At 42.0% G+C, this 23,292-nt stretch overlaps 1 protein-coding gene across 16 annotated transcripts in view; it reads right to left on the bottom strand.

The window, feature by feature from the left end:
* Positions 1-327: 327 nt before the first annotated feature.
* TRIM9 (tripartite motif containing 9) overlaps positions 328-23,292 on the bottom strand; it is a 91,001-nt gene continuing 68,036 nt past the window's right edge. For 3 of the 16 annotated variants that reach the window (XM_036437053.2, XM_036437089.2, XM_036437072.2), the window contains 6 exons: positions 12,214-12,402; positions 9,705-9,746; positions 9,266-9,289; positions 7,945-8,248; positions 5,441-5,603; positions 328-1,219 (listed from right to left, as the gene is read on the bottom strand). In XM_036437053.2, coding sequence (XP_036292946.1) covers positions 1,157-1,219; positions 5,441-5,603; positions 7,945-8,248; positions 9,266-9,289; positions 9,705-9,746; positions 12,214-12,402 — 785 coding nt within the window. In that variant the 3' untranslated portion in view covers positions 328-1,156. The remainder of the gene's footprint in view (positions 1,220-5,440; positions 5,604-7,944; positions 8,249-9,265; positions 9,290-9,704; positions 9,747-12,213; positions 12,403-23,292) is intronic. The other 13 variants (XM_036437109.2, XM_045580878.1, XM_036437129.2 and 10 more) reach the window with 7 other exon arrangements.

Raw genomic sequence — 23,292 nt, 5'->3', positions numbered from 1 at the left:
CCGAAGTCCCCCACTGCTGAGGATGGGCCCACCTCCTTCTGGCCACTGTTCCTCCTCTCTGCCCCCCATACATTTTTAAGGCTTAGTATCGTTGCAGCATTAACAAATAAGAGTGTTGACATTGTTTCTACCAAAGAAGGGCTCTATGATGAATAGCAGCAGGTACCCTAATTAAAATAGCACGGTTGAAAAGGCATTGAGTTGGTGGGTTTCTGGTGCTATGACCAAAATACATGGATTTTTAGTATCATGGCAAGGGGTGTGAGAGACCTTGCCAATGAGCCTCTCTCTCTCCCTTATTTATTTTCTTTCTAGTTATAACAATTTGTTATCATTTTGTTTTTGGGTTGTTCTCCCTAGGAGGACAGAGACCACACCTGTGTACTCACCACTGTGTCCCGTGTCCCTAGAATAGTGCTCGGTCCATAATAAGCTCTCAATCAGAAATGTGTATTAAAGAAATGAACCAAATTGTTAAGTGCCTTGGTCTGCTCATGTCTGGAGACTTTTCAGTTTCATTCAATGACCAGGGGTCTGGCCTGTCCTAATGACCCAGCAATCCTAGCAATCCTATCCACAGTGTAGCTGATAGTTTTGTGCTTCAATGGATAGGAAAACTTTTCAAAGCTACCTTCACTCCGTCCACCTCCCAAAGATCAGCTATGCAGAGCTAACACTGCATGAGAGGTAGCAGGGCAAGAGCATTCTAGGCTCCAAGTTCAGTTCCTCCTTCCCTACCTCTCCCTACCACCTCTGACAGAAAGCTTAAGAAAACAATTTCCTCTTGGCAGGGCCAGTTCCATATGTCACTGATAGCATGATCAGCAGGGAAACACGAGGCAACTCACCCACATAGAAATGAAGTTAACTAAAAGCAAAGTCTGAAAGAGGAAATGAAGTGACATGTGGGTTGTCTGGGTCCTTCGCTGGTTGGAGTTGCTGAATATGGGAGCGAACGCAGGCATTACAGCAATGGAGAGGGTGGAAGCGAAGGGGCGGAACTGTGGGGTGTAAAGACCATAGAGGACCAGCTTTGCTCTCCTCCTTCTTCCTCTCCTTCCAGCTTTCTGGCATCTCACCAAGCTCCGGCTGAGCTCCTTGCAGTTGCTCCTCAGGCGGAGGTGGGAGCAGGCAGCTGGCGCCTCCACAGCCGTCCTTAGGCTATTGATGATCTGCTGGAGTAGAAGTCAGGGACTGGGAGTCCGGTGTGAAGTGTGACCTGCGGGGAGAGACTGTGAGTCTTGGAGGCATAGCAGGACCCCTGCCTCCCCTTCTCCCTGCACCCTCCTTCCCAGGGCACAGTGGGTGTGTTCCTAACTCAAAAGGGATCTGGTCACTCTTCTTTAATCCAAACTCTAGAGCACGTTGAAGAGAATTGCAGTAGAATTCTCCCCATGCTAGGAACCTGGTCATCATGGTGGGCTCCCAGATCCTGGAGACACTTGATACTATGGTTCTCATGTTAAGATTCTGGAGAGATTGTGTTCCTTATGACTAACGACCCAGGCATTGATCTGCAAAGCCTGTTGGCCACATTGTAGTGATCATTGCCAAATTCATGGTTAGAGAACAGATAAGCAGACAACCCTTCCGTTATTACTTGTTCACTTGCTATTCCAATTGGGGATTGCATAGGTGATTGTCAGGTGTAAGAAAAATGGGCCCTTAATGCAATTTCGCTGACTTCTGTCCAACCTCATACAGCAATGGACAAGGCTAGAATCATTTCGCACAGTACTGCCATGGTTCCAGTTCTTACCCTCCTCTTCCCCAGCCCAAGAGCCTTGATCTAAAGATACTCAGAGCAGCTAAAACTGTGGGAACTTTGGATTAGGTTTTCCAAAGCTCACTTCTAGGATATTTTATGGTTTCCTTTTTTCCAGTGTACAGGCTGAACTTGATAGATTAGATTTCAGCCTCCCAGGAAAACGCAACTAATTGCAGGAAGAGAGAAGAGCAGAGGTCACTGGGCTGGCATCACTTCTATAATACATCCTGATAAACAATGGATTTTTAAAATAGTTCCCAACATTGTGGTTCTGAGTAGAGCAAAAATTACCTGCAATGTTTTGATTCTCAAGTCCTATCCTTTTTTTAAAAAAATAATATATTTTATTGATTTTTTACAAAGAGGAAGAGAGAGGGACAGAGAGTTAGAAACATGGATGAGAGAGAATCATTGATTAGCTGCCTCTTGCACCTACTGGGGCTGTGCCTGCAACCAAGGTACATGCCCTTGACTGGAATCAAACCTGGGACCTTTCAGTCTGCAGGCTGACGCTCTTTCCACTGAGCCAAACTGGTTTCAGCTCAAGTCCTATCTTAACCTGTTAACCGAGAGGGACATATAAATACGTCAAACGTAAACAATATCGGGTACGGGTAGGACATATGAATACGTCCTTGAAATATATGTTGTGCCCTGAAACAGGCGGGACATATATTTCCGAACAACAAAGGTATTAGTCATCCATACATGTCTCGACATGAATTTAAGACACGGAGGGAATCAGTATAATTTCGCTATTGAGAGTGGTGGACGTGTTCTGGGTGAGCAGTGGCCGGTACGTACTTACACTTACCTACCTATTTTCATATTATATATTATTTACTTATATTTTTTATATCTCCAACCTTTATATAATAGAAAAACATATAAAATTGATCCAATCATCAATAATTTGTCAGAAAAGTTTAAAAGTTTTTATGTATGTGAATGAGAAATATGCGTAGATGAATCTCTTTTATTATGGAAAGGGAATTTATCTTGGAAACAATATATATCTACAAAAACAGCTAGATTTGGAATGAAGTTGTTTATTTTGAGTGAAAACCAATCTGGAAACATACAAAATATAATTTTATATACAGGCAAGGACACAAATTATGGTTCAAACTACCCACAAGAAAAACAATCAAGAATTGTTTTGGAGTTAACACATGACTTACTGAATAAAGGGTATAGAATTTACTTAGATAATTTATATATGTCAATTCATTTGGCTGAACTCTTGTGTCAAAACAATACAGACATTGTTGGAACAATGAGGATAAACAGAGTCAGAATCCCCAGTGAAATAAAAACAAAAAAATTACAGAAAAATGAACATACAGTAAGAATCAAAGATAAACTTATGGTTTTAAAATGGAAGGATAAAAAAGATATACTGATGCTCAGTTCTATTCATAATGATGAAAAGACAATGACTGAAAAGAGAGGAAGAAGGCAAGAAAAACCGAATGTTGTCCTGGATTATAACAAGAATTTGGGAGATGGGGTTATGGTGGCCTACACGGCTGCCCATAATAGGGTAAAAAAATTTTATAAAAAAATTTTTCTACAATTAATTGATATATGCTGCCTCAGTGCATATATTATATACAAAAAAGATAAAGGTTATTTGGATTGATTACACTTTTTGATAGAGTGTGTAGAGAAATTGGTAGATAACAACATAGTGAAAACCCACCCAAAGACATCAACAAGCAGCTCTACATCTAAACCATCATGCTTAGTTGAAAGGCATTTTCCAGAACAAATGAAAAGCGATATAGTAAAAACTAAATCCAGGAAATGCTAAGTTTGCTACAAAAAAGGTGTTAGGAAAGAATCTACATCCTGGTGTCTGGATTGTAAGGTAGCAAGCAATATGTATCAACAATTGTTTTAAAATATATCACACGGAAGTTGAGTTTTAAATTTTTACATCTATATTTCAATTTTTTAAACACAATATTTCTATTTTATTTGTGTGCTTTTATTTATTGTTCTGTAATTGTTAACTTTTTTATATTTTTTATTGTGTATAGAAATAAAAAATATATATTTTTGTAATCTTTATAATTGTTTGTAAAATTTATAATTTTTTAATTCAGTGTTTCCATTTTTTGTTGGTATTCTTTTCTATTTGTAATTTTGTATTTTCCTTTGTGCTTTATATATAAATAAACAAAAAAATATTTCATTTATTTTAATTAAGTATAAATAAAAAAAATAATAATATAAAATTACGTCCACTGGGCGTGACGTACTGACACGTCCTAGTGAAAGAGTATGTGCCCGTTGTACGTTGCGTAATTAAAAAGGGAACTCCCCGGTTAACAGGTTAAGGCAGCCATTTGCTGAGTGAGATTCACGCTGACAATGGGAGTTCCAGCTCAAGAGGGAAATGAAAGCCCAAGTCCTAGCTGTGGCTGGCAGGGCCCACCCCTTACTGATCATTTCTCCCACTGCCCCCAACCCCAGTGGCCTTTTCTTGCTTGTTGAGGCCCCTCAGGCCTTAGAAACTTTGCTCTGGCTGTTTCCTCTGCCTGGAAAGCACCACATAGCTCCCTCCCTCACCCCCTTCAAGGCTCAGCTCACCTGTGAGTGCATCAAGGCCTACCCACACTGACCACCCTGTTTAAGACGGCAATACCCTCCAACCCCAGCATTCTTGATCCCCTTCCCCTACCTCGGTTTTTGTTCCCTCTCACTGACTGCCTTCACACACATTCTATATTGAACATGGTAATTGTGCTTACTTGTCTGTCTCCTTCAACTGGAATGTGAGCTTTTGGAAGGGAAGATTTTTATCTGTTTTTGTTTTTGCTGATGATTAATACTTATAATAGTGCCTCACACAGTAAAGGCACTCAACAAATATTTGTTGAATGAATGAATGAGAAGGATCTGTTATTTTCCTATCTACACCCAACAGCCAATCAGGAGTGAGTATGCAAATTAACCCAACAAAAATGGCGGGTTAATTTGCATGTGAAGGCGCTGAGCAGCTGGGGTTCGGGCAGGACACAGGCATTCCGCACTGCCCCAGCCGCTCAGGGCCTCTGAGCAGTGTGGGAAGGGGGAAAGACAACTCCAGGCCAGAGCAAAGGTGGTGCCAGCAGCCAGGGGAAGAAAGACCCATTCTCGCATGAATCTTTGTGCACCAGGCCGCTAGTTCACAATAAATCAGAAATAACTACTTTTTTGTGTGTGTGTGCAGGGACTGTTTTCCATCCTCATACATCAAGTAAGAGTGCAGAGAAGATGCTCAAAATTTCTGGTAACAGTGCTAATAGCTTGGTCTTACATCCTCTCGTCTCAGGCACTCATGGGACTGCATGAGGCACTTGTTTCCATGCCAGATGGTTCAGGAGTCTCATTTCTACTAAAGATGAAATGAGGGCTCAGAGGGACAGCTATTAGTAAACCACGAATAGAATTCCAGCTTCCCACTTGCTGTTAACTAGACTGTGTCCAAGTAGAACGAAGGGGCTTAGGCTGGTTTGGGAGCATGTCAGTTGTAATGTTGACCCCTTTCCCTCCTCCTTTCCTGCCTGTCTGGATCTGGACCTGACACGGTCCGCTTCCCTCTCTCAGGGGTGGACTTGCCCGCCCACGGGCAGCTAGAAGCAGAGCGAGCAGAAGCTGCTTCTGCACCCACAGCGCGAGGCTGACCTGCACGTTCCTGTTCAGGCTGACGGCCGGGAAGAAGAGGCCCTCCATGTTCTCGAAGGCGATGGGCCCTTGCTGCTCGTCGTTGACAAAAAACGTCAAGGTTTTCCTGTTTAGGTCGAGGAGGACTCCGATGGTGGCCCCTTTTCCGATCCCTCCCTCAGTTCTGTGAAAACAACAACAAAAAGCAATTGGATTTCCCTTTCCTGTCACGGTGCTGGGGGCTCCCTGTTTGTATGGGTAAGTGTTCTTTGGATTGTTTACAGGTATCGCCTCCTCCCTCTCAGGAGCCTTTTAAGACAGCCCCCTCCTCCCTAATCGCTTCTCTTTACACGAAATGTTAATATCACAGATACATTGTGCATCTATGTATGTGTGGATGCATATCTGTGCTTTATATATTAAAAGGTAGGGTTTTTTGCTTACCTCCCCCTCTCCCCCCCAAACCAGTTTTCATGCACTTGGGGGAAATATGGCCCCTCCTGAGAGCGAATGGGTTCAACAGCACTGCTCTGCTGTTGCTGAGAGTGACCTCATTCACACAGTCACCAGCACCGAGACTCGGCTCCGCAAACAACGAATTGAAGACCAAGAAAGAGAGTAGCCGTTGGGCCGGCTGAGTTCTGCCCACAGCTGTGTCCTACATGCTGCACAGAGGGTGTGGATTCAATATCATTTAATCAAGAAGGACTTAATTTAAAAATCAAAATAGAGAAGAATTTAAGCCGAACTTAAACATATGCATGAAAAATTGGATTTGGGGGCCTTAGGCTACCCTTGAAATAGAAAAATTCATTCCAGGAAGATGGTAACTTTGCATGCTGCATGGGCATTGAGAAGTTGGAGGCTCTCCATGAAGTGACAACAGCGAGGAAGGAGGCGCTCCCCTGCAGGAGACTGAGTGATTTTAAAGAATCTGAACTTCACAGTGAATTGTGTCTTATGCTTCAATGGATGGTTTCACAAACACCGTTCAGCACGGATGAGCAGCTCTGCCACTTCCCCTGGTTGAGGGCTGGCAGTATTTAATTCCCTCCTCCTGTCCGCAGAGCACAGACATTTAAGAGTGCTGGTCTTTCCCTCTGACATGCAGAAAACGGACTACACACAGCTGTTAGAAGACAGGTTTACAAATTGTGACTTGTATTCACACCTTCAACAATGACAGCACAAGTGCCACGAATGTGCATGCAAGCAGGCGTGTTCAGCTTTAAGAATGTGTTTCTCTGCATAGTGTGACAGTGGCCATTATTCACCCCTTCACTTCAAAATGAAGAAGCTAAGAGGGAAAGGTAAGCATGGTACAGGGGTGGTGGATTCCGGGATCCAGTTACAGAGGGATCCCCCCAAATGTAGGTCACTGAAGAAAACAACTGAGCTCCACCTAATAGGGTTTGACAGCAGGCTGAAAGGGGATGCGTGCTCCCTTAAGGAGAGATTAATACATACCAGCCAGGGAACAGGAATTGGAGGCCCTTGGAGACCCTGGCTAGAGGCGGAGCAGCAATGAGCATGTAGCAAAGGCTGGAAAAGTGTAGGCCACTATCCTACCACTGACTCGCTCACTTTCCTTTTGATTGGACTGATTTATTATTATTATTATTATTATTATTATTGTTATTATTATTTTAAGAATCACCAATGAGAACGTATCCTGGGAAAATCATTGAGCATAAAGAGGACAGGGTCCATGAAAGATACTTATCTAAGAAATTCATAAAAAATACATTTGAGGAAGAAAACACAAACCAAATAGAAAGGAGTCAAGGAAAACTGTCACAGTGTGGGTGACAGCTGTCACCGTGTGGGCTACATTTTGGTGATAGAGGAAAACCTAAGGATAGTGCTATGTTCTCCTTCCCCACCACACTGGGTGCCCTGAATCTGTACAACTAGAAGAGACTTCTTCACGTACAAAGCTATCCAAATTGGCATCCACAAGATTTAGTTTATTAACTGGCCTCTCTGCTGAGCAGTGGTATTGGGAATAATCATAAGAAGAGAAACAAGAGCTTCTATTTTCAGATGCCTCTGATGTAGGCATGTTTGCACATTCCATTTAATCTTGGGAACATTCCTGCATGGAAAAATATTAATATCCTCATTTGGTGGATTTAAAAATTGAGGTTTGGAAAAACAAAATAACTTGTCCAACACGGCTTTTCTGCTAAGTGGAACTAGAGTTTTAGACTCCTGGAATGTTGTCCTCTAATGGGTGTGCCTGGGGATTCTTAGTGTCCAGCCAGGGGTGGGATATTACAATGAAGAGCCTAGGAAAGAGCTCAGGTCTCTGCTGTTACGTGATCAAACAAGCAAACACAATACCCACCAGGATGTCCTCAGTTAAGACTAGCAGGACTCCTCCTGTGCTACTTAACGAAGACCGCCTGCCCGACCTCCACCTCCACCTCCTTAACGTTGTCTATGTAACAGGTCTTTGAACTTGGGCTCTCGTTCTCGACCAGAAGCCAACGTGAAGAAGGCTCAGTGTGGGGGCTGCAGGGTACCTGTTGGTGTGCGAGTTGTTGTGCATGAACCAGCTCCGGTTATTGTCCACGTACATTGCCCAGGCTTTGTCGTCCTTTCCTAACATCACATCCTTCATCACGTCCATGCGGGCCACGCCGAAGGCAGGGTCGGGGTGGTTGTCGTAGCGATCCACGGTGATCTCCCAGTAGTGGACCCCCTTGGAGAAGCCGGTCTTCCCCAGGACCACCCGGTCGTCGTAGCTGCTGCAGGTCACAGTCAGGTTGTCGTTGGAGAAGATGATGTCCGAGTGTGCGGAGCCGGGGTCAAAAGCAAACCAGGCCACTGGGGACGAAAGGAAAGGAGTGGGGTTAGTGAGACGGATCCAGCGAACCCAATACTATACCAGCCTCCTGGGCGGCTGAGGGGCGCTGTGTCCCATTGTCATGCTGCCATGCAGGAGGGAGGTGTCCGGGGCCAGGAGGGGTCGTGAGTGGGTAGACAGGGGCCATCTCCTGGGAGCTGGTACTCTCTGTGCCCAGAAGCAGACGGAGGACACCCGACCGATTTAGCAGCGGTGGCCTGGCTCAGACCGCACTCCCAACCAGGGGATCCGGGAGTGCAGTAGCATCGATTTTGGAAGGTGCAAGTGCCTTCCCCCGGTGACTGGCAGACAGTACACCAGAGACATAAAGAGAGGGACGCCCTTAGATGCCTGTGTGACCCTGAGACAGGGAGGCTGGGATCTAAGAGTCCTAAATGGAGGAGGGACAAAACACACAGAGACCAGGAACTATTCCTTCGGCAGAACTGCTCAAATGTAGTCATTTTGAAAATGTCCTCGGGGCTAGTAAAAACTCAGAAAAGCTGCGATGCTGTCAGCGACATGAACGGGTTTTCATGAGTGTTTGTGATGTGGACACGGGACAGGTTGCATCCTTTATAACTCAAACATACAGTTTGTAGCAGGTGTTTGGGACATGAGGTGCAGACAGAACGATGTCTTTGTCCACCATGCTACGCCCCAAGTTCTAAATGCCGCCGGCCGATCACACACTCTAGAGCACATGTGTCAAACACAAGGCCCGCGGGCCAAATCCGTCCCGCCAGGCCTTGCAATGTGGCCCGCACCACGCTGTCATCACTGCACTTCGCTGCGTTTCCATCACAATGACAGTTTATGACTGTTCAGTAAACCATTCGGCCCGCGATTTAGGCTGGATTTTAGATTTTGGCCCCTTCTCTGATTGAGTTCGACACCCCTACTCTAGAGAGAGGTCACTGCTGACTTACGGAACCCGTGAGCCGCCTCACAGGCACTGTGGTCTTTGCTATTTGTAACAGAGTAAGTTTATTTCATACCTGCCAGCAGCTTTTTAATGTCAACTGTGGTCATTCCAAGTGAAAGGCATGGGAGAGAGAAATAGGAAGCAAAATGGACATTGATAAGAAAACAGAGCTCTTTTGATAGGCTAATACCCAAAAAATTGGCTCAATTTTAAACTCTAGGAACATAACTCAGTCTGACTACCTCTACCCACACTTAATGCTCTTAAAGAGTGCTTGGCATTGATGTATATGTAAGGAAACTGGCCAGAAAAAGTAATCTTTGATGTGCAAAATTAAAATACAGGTATCTTTTCCATTTTTCTAAGTATTTGAGAAGCTATTATAATGGTATTTGAATGACAATTAGACAATTTTATTGACATAAAAGAAGCTATTGCCATTTATTTTGTGAAGGAAATTGAGCATACCAATCACACAAGAAAAAGATAACAATTACAATAGGTATACTTGCCTAATTGAGAGTAAGGTGCAGATTGTGGCTCAAAATTGCATCCTAAAAAGAGATACTACACATCAAAGCTATGAAGCAACAACCACGTTGATAAAAATTATTTGTTTACACTTAAAAAGCACCTGCTGAATACAGTCACCAGAGGCTTGATTCATGAAAAACCAAAGCCCTTTCATGTTAGTTTATTTGATGAGTCAAAATGGCTTCTCTGCTTTTTTGAAACAAAAAGTACCTCTTTTTTCCCCCATTTCATAAATCCTCCTCTAATTTATTCTAAATTGGACAGCTTAAATTTTCTCCTTCTTCAAATTCAATTTTCTCCACTAAAGTTTCCATATTAAGAAGGATTACTGTTTAGAAATGAGAAAAATTCATCCCATTGAAATGGGAGAAAACATTGGATCTTGATAAAACTCCATTCTCCATCACTATTCCATGCACTTCTAACTCGGGTTAGGCCTTTGTTGTAACTGGGCCCAAGTGAAATGATATGCATGTAACTAAACGGGAAGTGTAATCTATGCTAATAAATACATCTGATAATTATTAATAACGACACGAGTGAAATGTAATAAAAATGGCCTCATCTTCTCCTCAGACTGTTTTACTACGTCCTTCACATCTAAGGAAGAGGAGGGGGATTTGGTGGACGGTGGGGGTGTGAGCGATCTCAGAGATAGTTTAGAGTTACCTGTGGAACTTTTCCAACTACCCCTTTCTTTAGGATTCGGTACCCCTCCCTGCCCCATGAGGAGTTGCATTGGGTGGAGTAAGCAGTCTTGTATTAACGTGTTCAAAGATGTGAGAACTATGATTTCAAGTGGTGCCAGACACTGCTTAGAAAACGTGCTTGTGATGAGCACTAGGGTATCCCCTAGAGAGAATAATTTTTTTTTCAACTCATAAGACCTTTAAAATATTAATTTGTAAAACAATTGAAGGATGATTTTCAAAAGAATTAGAAGGGAAGTTAGAAAGGACTAATAATTGAGTTAAAAGCAACATTTAAAGATTTTGAATTTACTTGTTTTTTTGGTTACTCTGGAATGAAATTGCATACAAAAGAATAATTTTCTCCTGAGAACACATGGAGTTTTAAAACCGAATTTCATATCCAGCTTTGAAGATAAACTTGTAAAATCTCAACAGGGCTTTTTACATGTTTAAATGAATCAGGCCTGTGTGCAAGTCTTTTTCAAAACAAGTTTTGTGAAATATTTTTACACTACTTTAAACACACTGTCAAACATTCAAGATTCAACGATACAACCAGAACAGTGCAAACAGCCATCAATTACCCCGAAACCCACATTTCATTTTATTCTTGAGACAATATACATTACAGAGACTATTACAATATTCCCGTACATTAGACACAAGGGAAAAAAAATTCCATAACAAAGCATGTCTGAAAACCAGTAGTGCACAGAAAAACAATAAGAAACGTAAAAGCACAAAGAAAAATGTCATTTTAAAAGAGAGCTTGAAGTCTCTGCATCCTTTTTGCACTGTCATGCTGTGGTCTTCATTCCAGGATGTGGGATGAGCAAAAAAGAATAAAATAATAAACAAAAGAAATCTTTGGAAATGTGAAAAGTGCATCATGGGTATCCATGATTACAATATAGTCCTGAAGAGATCAAATAGGTCTGCATCGTAGATGTTTAAAGTGTCTACTTGCTAGACAGTTCCCTGCATGGTAACACAGGTCTAGCTCCCCTGCAGTCAGCCTAGTGCCCTGTCACACCTGCTTGGCTGTGGGAAACCTCTGGGGAGGCCAGACTTTTCAATGACTCAGATCTTTGGGTCTCAAATTAGTTGAGGGCTTCTAATTCAACTAGTGGTGGTCCCTCCCCTTTGCTTGTTAAAAAACAAACAAACCCCAAACCCAGCCTTGAGCCCAACTGTTCCCACCAGCGAGCACAGGCTTTTGCAGAAAATGTTTTTACTTTCTGCCCTCTGGCTTGCTTGTTTGTATGATGCATTCTGCTGTTGGTGTGCTTTGTCTTTTTTTTTTTTTTTTCAATAAAGATCTCTTGAGTCTATGTTTAATCAGATCACTCCAGGGGGATGCACTGATCCAGTGCCCCAGACATAGCTGGTTTCCTGGATACAGCAGGGTTGCAAACCTCTGAGGCCTCCCCTCAGCCAGCTCCTGTGCCATGCTATGCCATTGCATACGATGACAGAGCAGGATGCCCATGGTGGTACCAGCTTGTGCAAAAAGAACAACTTCACTCATCGCTTTTCAATGCCATTGTATTGATACATTGACCACAACTCGATGTTGGGGAGGAGGGGGAGGAAAGAGGGGAACCCTCACACCACACAAACAAGACCACCACAAAGCTCCATGGTCCAAACGCCCCTCATATCAAAGCAGGCCACAAACATAGAGACTCGTTCATGGCCCGCTCCACGCACATGAATGGCAAATACAAAACAGCTATTTCAGAAATGCCTTCAAGGCACAGAGATCAAGAGGAAAGGTTAGAGGAGCTCAGCTCACCCGGTGCATTGAGAGACTGTAAGGAGGAATGCAAGCTCAGCTGGTGGGGTGAGGACCGGAAATCAAAGTAGGATCTCCCGGGAAAGCTGGGCTGTAGATTTAGGGTGGAGGAGAAAGGACTCATTCTACGGAGCGGCAATCTTTCCGAAGGCACTGGAAAAGGGGGTGTCTGTTCTTCTGAATCTGTGTCTAAACGTAAGATCAATGCAAACTACAGATCAGAAATCTGCCACCTGCCCACGCACAGTTCCCCAAGACCTGCCCTGCCAATGCATCTGTACAAAGCCTCTGTTGCCACAGGCTTTTCCTAACCCCAAATGGCTTGGGTGGGAGGGAATTCTAGGCAGGTCAGAACCCAAGACCAGGCAGAGGACATCACATACAGTTGTTTTCATTTCCCCCAAATTTTTCACGGTAGAGAAAGTTTCCTTTTAATTAAATATGTTTAGAGTCGAAATTAAAAACTTTAGAGGTAAACTTTATCCAGTAGTGACCAAGGTTTAATACTTCACCCTGTTCAGCTAGTTCCGAAGTTACTACCTCTTACAGGGTTTCTACTTAGGAGGTGATGATTTTTACCAACTTCCTGCTATTCCACATTTCCCCTCTTCTCTCCATATATAGGTTTTTTTTTTTTTTCCATCTCAAAATGGATGACTTTTCTATACCAGCACACTCGAGATGGGCTTTTTGGATAGGCGAGGAAAATGGGGCTGACCATTGTGGAAGGAGTCTTACCTTTGTTTTTGAGTTATGATCAGATCCTAGGGATGCCCCTTGAACATCTCTGTTTCTCTAATGATAAACACACTGTGGGCAATAGTGAGGTGAATTGGTGGCACAAAAAGGTCTTTATTTTCAGATAGTCAGGTCTGGTCTGAAGACCACTATTATACCAGGGAAAGGACTTATCAATTACTTGATCTGGCTTTAGAGGGCTTATCAGGTAGTTTCTCTAAATTCCTAAATTCACTCCTTTCTCTTTTGTCAATCAATAACTGGTTCTTTGCTGTCAGGTGGTCTGGGCAGAGATTGATGTTTTACCAAATGGGGGCTTCTTAGAACATAGTTTGATAGTCATAACTTAGCAACTACACATGACATGATGGTAAGAGTCAATGTCTAAAACCAACGAGGAACTTTCTTCCCATTGAAAAAGTAATTTTACTTCAATGGCCAGAGGGTGTTCGTGAGGATATTTTTCTGGTTTGAGACTGCTTTGAACACATCCTTTATCCTGTGAAAATGCTATTATGTTCAAGCAAAAATAACGGGAGTGCATGTTTGTGGAATATGATCTTCCTTGAAAGGCTTAGAAGAGGAGCCTTGGTGGGTTTTCATTTTAATATTGTCAAGAGTTGCCTCATTTTCATTTCTGATCCTAGAATATTAAAGTTAGCTTTTTAGGCTTTAGACTTATTCTTGAGGAGATTTTGTTTTAAAGAAAAGTATAAACCAGATTTTAGAGAAAAGGAATTGCTGTTTATAGACCTGAGGCATCATGGTCCCAATGAGAATATATTTAAACTTTCCTCTACCTAAACTTTATATGGTTTGGATGTTTTGACATATAGGATCATTTCTTTGTTTAGAAATAGTAAATCAGAATTAATTCCTGTTATAATTATCTCAGGGAGAAATTAGTCTTTTAGTTTAATGGGAAAATTAGAAAAACAACAATACAAACTGATGTGGACTTTTTTTAGGGAGAAAAGGCATTTACAGTGATATTCTTGTCAGTAAAAGATCTTTTATTGAAAAAAGGTCTGTGGTAACAATTGATTTATTATATTGAAAATAGTTGTTGCTTTAAAAATTAAGAGAAAGGGCATATATAGTAAAATTATTGTAATTCCAGAGTATATCAAAACCCCAAGTAATCATCTGAAAATCAGTGAAAAGATATGTACTGAATCCTGATTTTGGGAACATATATGAACCCATCATGGACTGTACTTACCTTTTTTATTCTTAGCACCAGGAAGAAAAACTTAGAGTACGTGAGGATACTGAGGGTATATATCATTATTTATGGGATTAATAACTCAACAATAAAATAGTACTGTCTTTTTATCCTTTTATGTGGATCTATTGTTTATTGATGACCCAGTTCTCCTTGACTCCTCTCATTCTTGAAGTATGCCCTCTATTCAGGCAAGATTATTTAATAACCACATTATCCAACTGTACATTTCTGTCTTTGAGTTTTTCCCACCTATGGCTACTCACACCCTACCAGCTGGGCTCTTACCCTATGTTCTCTAAGGAGCATCTCAAATGAATTACAAGAGAGAGAACACATTCCACATGAGTGTCTTTATGCCCAGCGCCATGAGCACACAGTGCAAATGTTTAATTGCTGCCTATGAGCCATCCCTGCCACTTGATATTAAGTTGCAGGAGTCTTTGAAGGAAGACACATTGTGGTAACATGTGAGGAGCAATCATCAGACTCCCCCTTGAAATCCCCTCCATTGAGAAACTCATCACCTCAGGGCAGCCCATTGGTGTGTAGTTATTGCTTATACTGGTTTGGAAATGCCCCTTTGGAAGCTCCAGTCATCATTTGTAGCATTACTACCTGAGACCACACAGAACAGATCACTAGTATTTGAAGGCAGTCACCAATCCCCTTTAATTCTTTCCTTTTTTTCTGGGATAAGTCAGAATCTATTTCTGATCTTTCTATGGTAAGGTTTTCAAATCTTTTATCTTGTCATGCCCTTCTGGACATGTGTAAAGACATGAACCAAAGACAATAAGACAATTTGGGGAACTGTATGCCACTCCCTTGTTTGGTCAAATCACATAACTCACATTGTGCATACACACAGCTAGTCATGTGTGTGTTTTGTATTGTAGCATGGGATACAGGAAGTATGTACATCTCCTTTACCACCCTCCCTTCAAAGCACAAATACTGAGACCTGAAGAATGCTTCTCAGCCATTAGTATTCTATTAGTCAAGACAAACAGGAATGAGATGATCTTTCCCTCCCTCCAGAATACATGATGCAAAGCCATGTTTTAGTTCATAGCTAATATCCAGGATGCTTATCATTGGTTTTTAGCATGTAGACCATTAGAGAAAGACAAGTAGATCTTTAAAAGGCTTGATGTCCCTGTCATGTTTCATCCCATGCAGTGATCCTGTCTGCTAAGTAAAAACAGGAAAGAGCAACGGAAAGCAGGAAAACACTATGGCAGCTGAATACCAGTGTGGTCACTCTAGGCCACATGTGTCAAACACAAGGCCCGAGGGCCAAATCCGTCCCGCCAGGCCTTGCAATGTGGCCCGCACCACGCTGTCATCACTGCACTCCGCTGCATTTCCATCACAATGACAGTTTATGACTGTTCAGTAAACCATTCGGCCCGCGATTTAGGCTGGATTTTAGATTTTGGCCCCTTCTCTGATTGAGTTCGACACCCCTACCTAGGCATATCCGTGACACTGGGACTAGGTCAGGCCACTTTCCATCAGCTCTGACATGGACCATCGTTTTCCTCTTGCCTTTGTCTGGACTGCTTTCCCTTCTCACCCAGGGTTTCGAGATCAAGCATTCTCAAAGCAAAGCTCAGCTGGTGGACCTCATTTATTGCCTATTGACTTTTGGTTTTGAGGTGAAAAAAGACTATCTGGGTGGTACTTCTGTTTGGCTAACCGTATATTTCTTTGATTCCTTAGCTAACATTTATTGAACACCTACCATGTGCCAAATATTGTATTAGAACTAAGCAGCTAGGGCACATGAACTGGCAGGAAAGCTGAGCATAGAAAAAGAATAATTTTTTTTAATGAAAAATGAAAGTCTGTTGTATAGTATTGATTCATTTTTCACTCTTCTGGGAGTAGAACTTCTTGACTGATTCTAACATATACAAAGTACTAAAGATTTCTATGGACATCGTAGACTGTGGAAGTGTACAGTACAGTATTGGAGGTGTGCTTTTTGAAATTCAAAGAGAAAAGGCAAACGGACAGGAGATCCTTTTGAGAGCGTGTGCTACTCCAGCTGCGTCTGTGTCCTGGTGGGTTCCTGGCTGTCTCCCTGTCTGCTAGTGAACAGGTTGGTGACTTTGGCAGCCCTTGGGCACCAGCCCAGAGAGATGGCTGCATTTCAGAGTGCAGTAAAGCAAGGAAGGTCACTAAGGATGGCACAGAAAGCATTAAAGGTGAGTTTCAGTTCAATTATAAGCCAGCTGGAAAAGAATTTGCATTTCTTGGGAAGACTTTAAAAGAGAGAAAGAAATGAATGAAGGAAGTCAAGTTTTCTTCAATGGCCTAAAGCTCATCCAGTCACAGTGATACCCACTGGTATATAATTTACAGTGGAAGGTGGTATTTTAAACTTTCGTAAGTGTGGCATTAATTGCAGTTGAGAAATGAGAAACAAATCTGTTTTTGAAACCTTTTATAGGAACAAATGGAACAACCTCTTACTGCCACTAGGACGGCTGCATACTCCAATTTACAATACCATGGCACTATCTATAAGGAACTGGCATCAGAAGAACCCAAAATTTCTACATTTAAACAGATTAAAAAAAAAAGGTTCTAAAGAACTAACCTGCTCCCCGGAGTGTCAACTGCAAAGCACATCCCTCAGAACAAAAAATAGGTCTTGGATCCAATTCAGCTCAATGGGAAACTTCAGGAAGTTCCCTGGGACACCATGCATGTTATCAGAATTAAAAGAACCAAGTGTCTCTCCTTCCTGGGCTCTGAGAAAACATCATGCCTTTCACCTTGGACGCTATAAAATCTACCCAAATTTGTTCAGATAGGATGCAGTTTCATGAGGATTTTGTCCTGAAAATGCATGTCTCCTAACTAAATTATGTTGGGAGAGGCTTTAGGAAAAGCAAAACAGAGGCATAGGAAAAGTATCTACAGTGAACCTGACTTTTCCTGATGTGATCCCTTACCAGCTGCCTTCCATGAGTGTTGAAATTTCAGTTTCACAGGCAGACCTCTAAGACCCAGGAAGACCCTCTGAGGGGGCGGGAGCTGTCTACACCTGTTCATCGTATTTTCTGAAGTAGTTAACAGCTCTCAGGAGTAATTTTGAAGAGAAAAGCCACAGGAAAAAAAAATCACAGAGGGTACTTATTATAGGTCATCTGCTCTCAGTCTGTAGACAAAAACAACAAACAAACAAACAAAACTCCCAAACACCCCAAGACAACAACAAACTGAAATCCCGAGAGATTAAAGGACACATCCAAGCCTATGACAGGACAGGAGAGGCACCCAGGCAGATCAATTCCTGGTGGATAAAATTTTGGGAGTGCCAATGCCATTGTTGCTTTTGGAAATAAATAAAAGGTTAGTTTATGCTACATGGGCACATACCAGTGGTCTCACTAGTGACTGAGGTTTGTGAATGTACTCAGTAAGTACATTCTCCAAACTCTGTCCTTACTGAGGGTTAATCTTCCTCCTCTAAATAGAATAATTCTCTGAACGGTTTGGAAGACAAACATACCACTCCTGTCTTTGGAATTTTGGCCATAGCGGGTGGGCAGGCCGGGGCATTCTCTGTGTTTGTTTCTGAGATCAGATGAGTTCTCCACCCCCCACCTAGATTACAGCTTCTCTAGCGGAGGGATCCCAGGACATCAGGTTTTGAGAGGGCAGTACTTATGCTGGCCCCAAATCACCACAAAATACCTATATATAAAGAGATTTAGGACCGATGCATTGGAGGCCATTCTGGGGCTACTCTCTGGGCTAGTTCCTGTGAGGTGTGGGAGGAGCTATCATCCTAGAAGGGGTTGTGTGATGCTGAGTCTAACGGGCCAAAGGCATTCTGATCTTTATGAATAATGCCTTCTCAGCCCTCTTTTAGAAAGCAGTCTCTATGATATAAGTTGAAGACGCCAGCCCTTTTATTTTCATTAGACAAAACAATCCCGGAAAGTGCTGGGGAGATGGCCCCTACGGACATTCAGCTAAGAAAATGCTTAAGAACACCTTCTCAGGGCTCGGAGCAGCTCTTTGCTGAAGTGCTGGGATTTACAGCCTTATCGGTAGTCTCCAAAGTGTGGCCCCAACATTCCTTTTCCTCCCCAGGCAGCACTGTCTCTGCGACCAAGAGCAGCAGCCGCTGGTACCAATGGTTGGAGGACCTGCCTCGAGGAATGCTCACTGGGGATGGGGTTGGAGACTAGCACAGAGATGTGATTAAGGACAGGCCCTGAGGGAGAGCTCAGATATTATCCCGGAAATGACCACCTCACACCTTCTTTTAAAAGCAGGAATGTTGTTCTTTAAAACAAAACAAAAAAAACCTCTCCGCATGACTCTTTGGAAGGGTTCAAGTCCTCTTCCTGCCTGGGGTTTCTGGATAAACACGTGAAGCAGCTACATAAAGCTGCTTTGTTTTGACAAGATGTTTCAAACACCTAGCAGACACACGTAGGAGTGCTTTTCTCTCTTGCCTTTCCTTTAGTTGAGAGCAAGTAGCGCTGTGCTAGTGTCAGACTTGGGATTGCTTTCTCCTCTTTCCTTCCCTGTAGCGGGAGCAAATAGCACTGTTCTGAGGTCAGACTGCACTGGGCTGCACATCGGAGGCCGCAAGGCCTGGGTCTGACAAGGTAGTAACCTTCCAGAGGCTGCACCTTCCCATAGGTAGAGTGGTGCATTAATGATAGTGATAGAGTGTGTGGTAGGTAGAATAATGGCTGCCCCAAAGTGTCCACATCCCAATCCTGGGAACCTGTGATTGTGTCACCTCACTTGGCAAACAGACATTGCAGGAAGATGTGATTAAGTGAAGGATCTTGACCTGGTGAGATTATCTGGAACTATCCAGGTGGGCCCAAGGTAAGCGCAAGAGTTCTTACAGAAGGGAAGCACAGTGGTCAGAAACCAGAGAGTGGAAGATGCTATGCTGCTGGTTTTGTAGATGGAGGAAGGAAAAGGAAAGACACTGGATTCTCCCCTGGGACCCCCTGAAGGAACGCAGCCCTGCTGATACCTCCCTCAAAGCCCAGTGAAGCCCATTTAAGATTCTGATCTCAGGAACTGCACGATGTTAAATGTGTTTTAAATTGTCAAGCTAGCGGTAACCTATTAAAGCAGCAATGGGAAAACAATACATAGGGTAAGTCTGGAATGTTGCAGCAACAGAGCCTGGGTGGGGGTGGGATGGGGTGGGGGAGAGATTAGACATTAGCAATGGGTACAGAGGTATAGTCTAAAGTCTATGTAGCTGTCATTTTTCATGGGATATTTTAATGAACAATAAAGAGGGTTCTTAAGAACACAAAATGAATCAGAGGTTGTTTTTTGGGGGGGGGGGTGGAGGGCTTATTTATATTATAATTCCATACCAGAGCCTTCTGAGGTATATCTAATACTTCATTACCAAAGATTCCAGATAATACATTAACTTTTAAATGTGTTAGTGGAAATATTTCTAAAATGCATTATGTAACTCCTCACCCAGAACATATGTCATAGAATGTTCTTTTAAAATTTTTTTTTTTTTGTCTATTCAGTTTTTCTAGTTATCTTTCCTGCTCGATGCTACCAATAGCCTCAACTCACTCCTCTTCCAAGTCCTTCTTCTCTCCTCTAATGTGATGCTTCTAGTGCTCTTCATAACTGGGTCAGGGCAGTCGGTGAACTGTGCGTAGACTAAGAGGAAGTGAGAACCGAGTGGGACCCAGGGCTCTGCTGTGAGAATAGCACAGGCGCTTCTATGCCTGAACCTTTTTTCCTCCCAATCAGAGATCATAGTGGCTTACTTCTTGGTTGTAAGATGACCATCCTGATTGCAGGGTAGACAGCTTAGCTTTAGAGAAGTCAGGTGGTGCCATGGTTTTTAGATGCTCTGAGTCAGGTGCCATGCGGTTCAGGAAGGAGGAGGAGTAAAACCCATACGTACTAGAGCGGGAGCATGCCTTATGCATCTCTGTGGTCCTGGGTCCCAGCCCAGTGTCAGACAGCATCGAGGTGCTCAGTTACTGCTTTTGAATGAATGAAGTTCTTTTCACAGTCGCCTTAATGCAGATTTTGAAGTTTTAGGCTTACACACAGTTATTCCCTTTGGATTTCTCTCTCCCTCTCTCTTCTCTGGGAAGTCTTCTCTTCCCTCTAGATCATGTGCATTTCCCTGCAATATGTTGTAATGTATTTCATGTGGTTCTAAGATGTAAAACAGCCAGAATATTATTCCCATGAAAATATACATTTGAAAAACCTTCTTTTAGTGCTAGCTGAAATAAGTCAGAGGAAGACCAAATATCATATGATTACACTTATCTGTTGAATTTAAAAAACAAAACAAAGAAAGAAAGAAACAGACTCATAGATACAGAGAACAGACTGATGATTACTAGAAAGGAGGAGGGAACTAGGTGAAAAATGTGAAGGAATTAAGAAGTACAAATTGGTAGTTACAAAAGTACAGCATAGGGAATACAGCCAATAATATTGTAATAACTCTGTATGGTGCCAGGTGGGTAAATATTATTGGGGTGCTCACTTTGCCAAGGATATGATTGTCTAACCCTATGCTGTACACCTGAATCTAATTCAAAATTATATTGAATGTAAATTGTATTTGGAAAATAAAATTGAAAAATTCAAATAAAAGAGCTAATCAGATAAAAAAATCATAAAGAAATATAACCCACTTGTAAAACCTTCCAAAACAAAACAAAACAAAACAAAACACACACACACAAAACAAAACAAAAACAAATAAACCCTCTTTTAGAAAAATTTTTACTTTAGAAGAGGCTGCTTGTAAGTCAAAATGAAACTCTAAGTAGTAGAATTAGTGTAAAAAGAAATAGTTCATACATGGCTAGTATAAAATCTATTTGAAAGGCAATTTGGAAACACAGATCAAGGGCCTTAAAAGTCCTTGGTCATAATGCCACTTCTAGGAAGTTGTCCAAAGAAAATAACCGTTTCACACAAAGAGTTGTGTTAAAATATTTATTATATAGCGTGCAACCCTTCCTGTTCTAATCCTGTAGGTGTGGTGAGCACAGCACCACCTCTGCGGAAAGGCTGTGGGGAGCAGCTCCCTGGCGCTGAGATCTGAGGCTGGCAGAGGGAGCTTCTCTTTTCAGCCAATTAACAAACAGTCTGCATAAAGGATGTGACCCTAGGAATACTGCCTTTGGTCTATTTCATTTTCTCTCCAGATTTATGAAATAGAAAAAAGTATAGACTACTTCGATAGGCAGAGGAGAAAGAGAAAAAAGTAAACACAAAATTTCCCTTTCTTCTTCTTCATGTTTATTTTAGGAGTAGTCTCCCAGACTGAGTCCAGAACTCTATGTATTAAGAAGACATTGTTACACAATGTCATATATGTATATATATCACCAGGGTTGTAGGCTGTATTTTAAAATATTGTTGACATTCTTAGTTGCTTGCAGTTCAATTTCTTCTTAAATCAGGGTAATTTGGTTTGGAATACAACTGACCTTATTTGTATGGCTGTTTTAGGTACATCCCCAAGAACTTTGTTTGTAGGGAACTACCCAAACATATATTTGCCTTTTCTCTGCTCTTTTAATAACACATTCTTTATTATTTCTATCAAATTAAATTATTTTTCATTGCTTTTCTGACCTTCCCTATACAAGTTATGTTTTCCCTTTCTCCTCTTTCACACTGTTTATCATAACTTGCAAATATGCAACTATTTGTGTATCTATTTCTTTAAGGCCTGTCTCTCTTCCTAGGCAACAGGGAGAGGTCTGCTGATACTCTATACCCACAGCCTACTACACGGTGGGTAGTTATCAAACACTGCCCAACAAATAGATAAATAAACACATCTGATTTTGAAAAAAATTATGAGAATTCATAACAGTGTGGGCATCTGATCTTCCCTAATGTTACCTTTAGATCAGCAGAAACTTTTCTGATCATTCAAAGGATATAAGTGAAGTGACTTAAACCTCAGACGAATGCATGTACATACAAGTTTGACTTGCAAGCACCTAGGAATTCTATTCTGTGACACAGACTTTTTTGATTTGAACTTTGGAAAGGGGTTAACTGTTGCTAAGAAGAATGCAAAAGATTTTTATTATATTAGAAAGCCAAAACCAACCACCCCTTCACCCCCAATAGCAGCAAAGAAAAAAAAAATCTCTGAAGCAAACTTTTCCAGGAATTATAGGAAATAATATTAGTAAAGCACAAGTTCAGTTAATATATCAACACTCCATTAATGGCATCTTTCTCACTGATTTCTAAAAAAACAAACAAAGAAGATATAATTTTTAATTCTATAGGCTTTCTGTATTGTTACAGATTAATTAAATTAAAAAAAACTATTCATTATATTTTTTCTTGCTTTCTAAATCTTGCCTCGCTGTTTGAATGGAGGGAGAAACAAAGAGAACAAACCAAAGTTATGGAGAAGGCATATGTGTGTGAACTTTATTTCATCATGAGAAAATCACTTCTGTGTGGTAACAGAGGATACTGGTTATCTACGCGACGCTAAGGTTGTCTTTGTAGTTAGATACATACCTTATATTTGTATACAATATATAAAATTCATGGAGGAAATTATGTCTACAGCACAGTCTCTTTGTTGGAAGAGGACTTGTTCCGTTAGTTTCTTTTAGAAAATGACCCCCAGTTCTGTGACTGTGGTACCAAGGATCGCAGTTCCGACTGTGTAATTTATTAGACACCACAACCTTACGGACATTAAGTGAAAGCTACAAACTACCTCCTCCTGCAGGATGAAAAGAGAGACGTGAGTGCTCAAGCTGCTAAGCTAATAATAACAGATTTTAGCGGAAGAGTATGATTTCCACGATGTATTAGGAGTAGAAGCAGTGTCCCAGTAAGTCTGAGACATGGGTTAGTAACATGAGTAGCAAATGGTCTCCCTGCTCCCACGGCATGCACCTTGCTCTTCAGTCACACATCCTGTACACATGGAAACCAGGCCGCCACCCTGCAGGGCCTGCTGCATTGCGTCTAAGAGGAACTCTCGGAGGGCACTGGCAGTGACCATGGGACCGTGGGGAAAGAGGCAGCTGCTCTCAGGCTGATAGGTCATCCCGGAGAGAGGATGCCAAAATGATCAT

This window comes from Pipistrellus kuhlii, unplaced genomic scaffold (assembly GCF_014108245.1).
Source record: "Pipistrellus kuhlii isolate mPipKuh1 unplaced genomic scaffold, mPipKuh1.p scaffold_m20_p_1, whole genome shotgun sequence".
Classification (NCBI taxonomy): Eukaryota; Metazoa; Chordata; class Mammalia; order Chiroptera; family Vespertilionidae; genus Pipistrellus; species Pipistrellus kuhlii.
The sequence above is the reverse complement of the archived record's forward strand: the minus strand, read 5'-3'. Positions and strand labels throughout refer to the sequence as shown.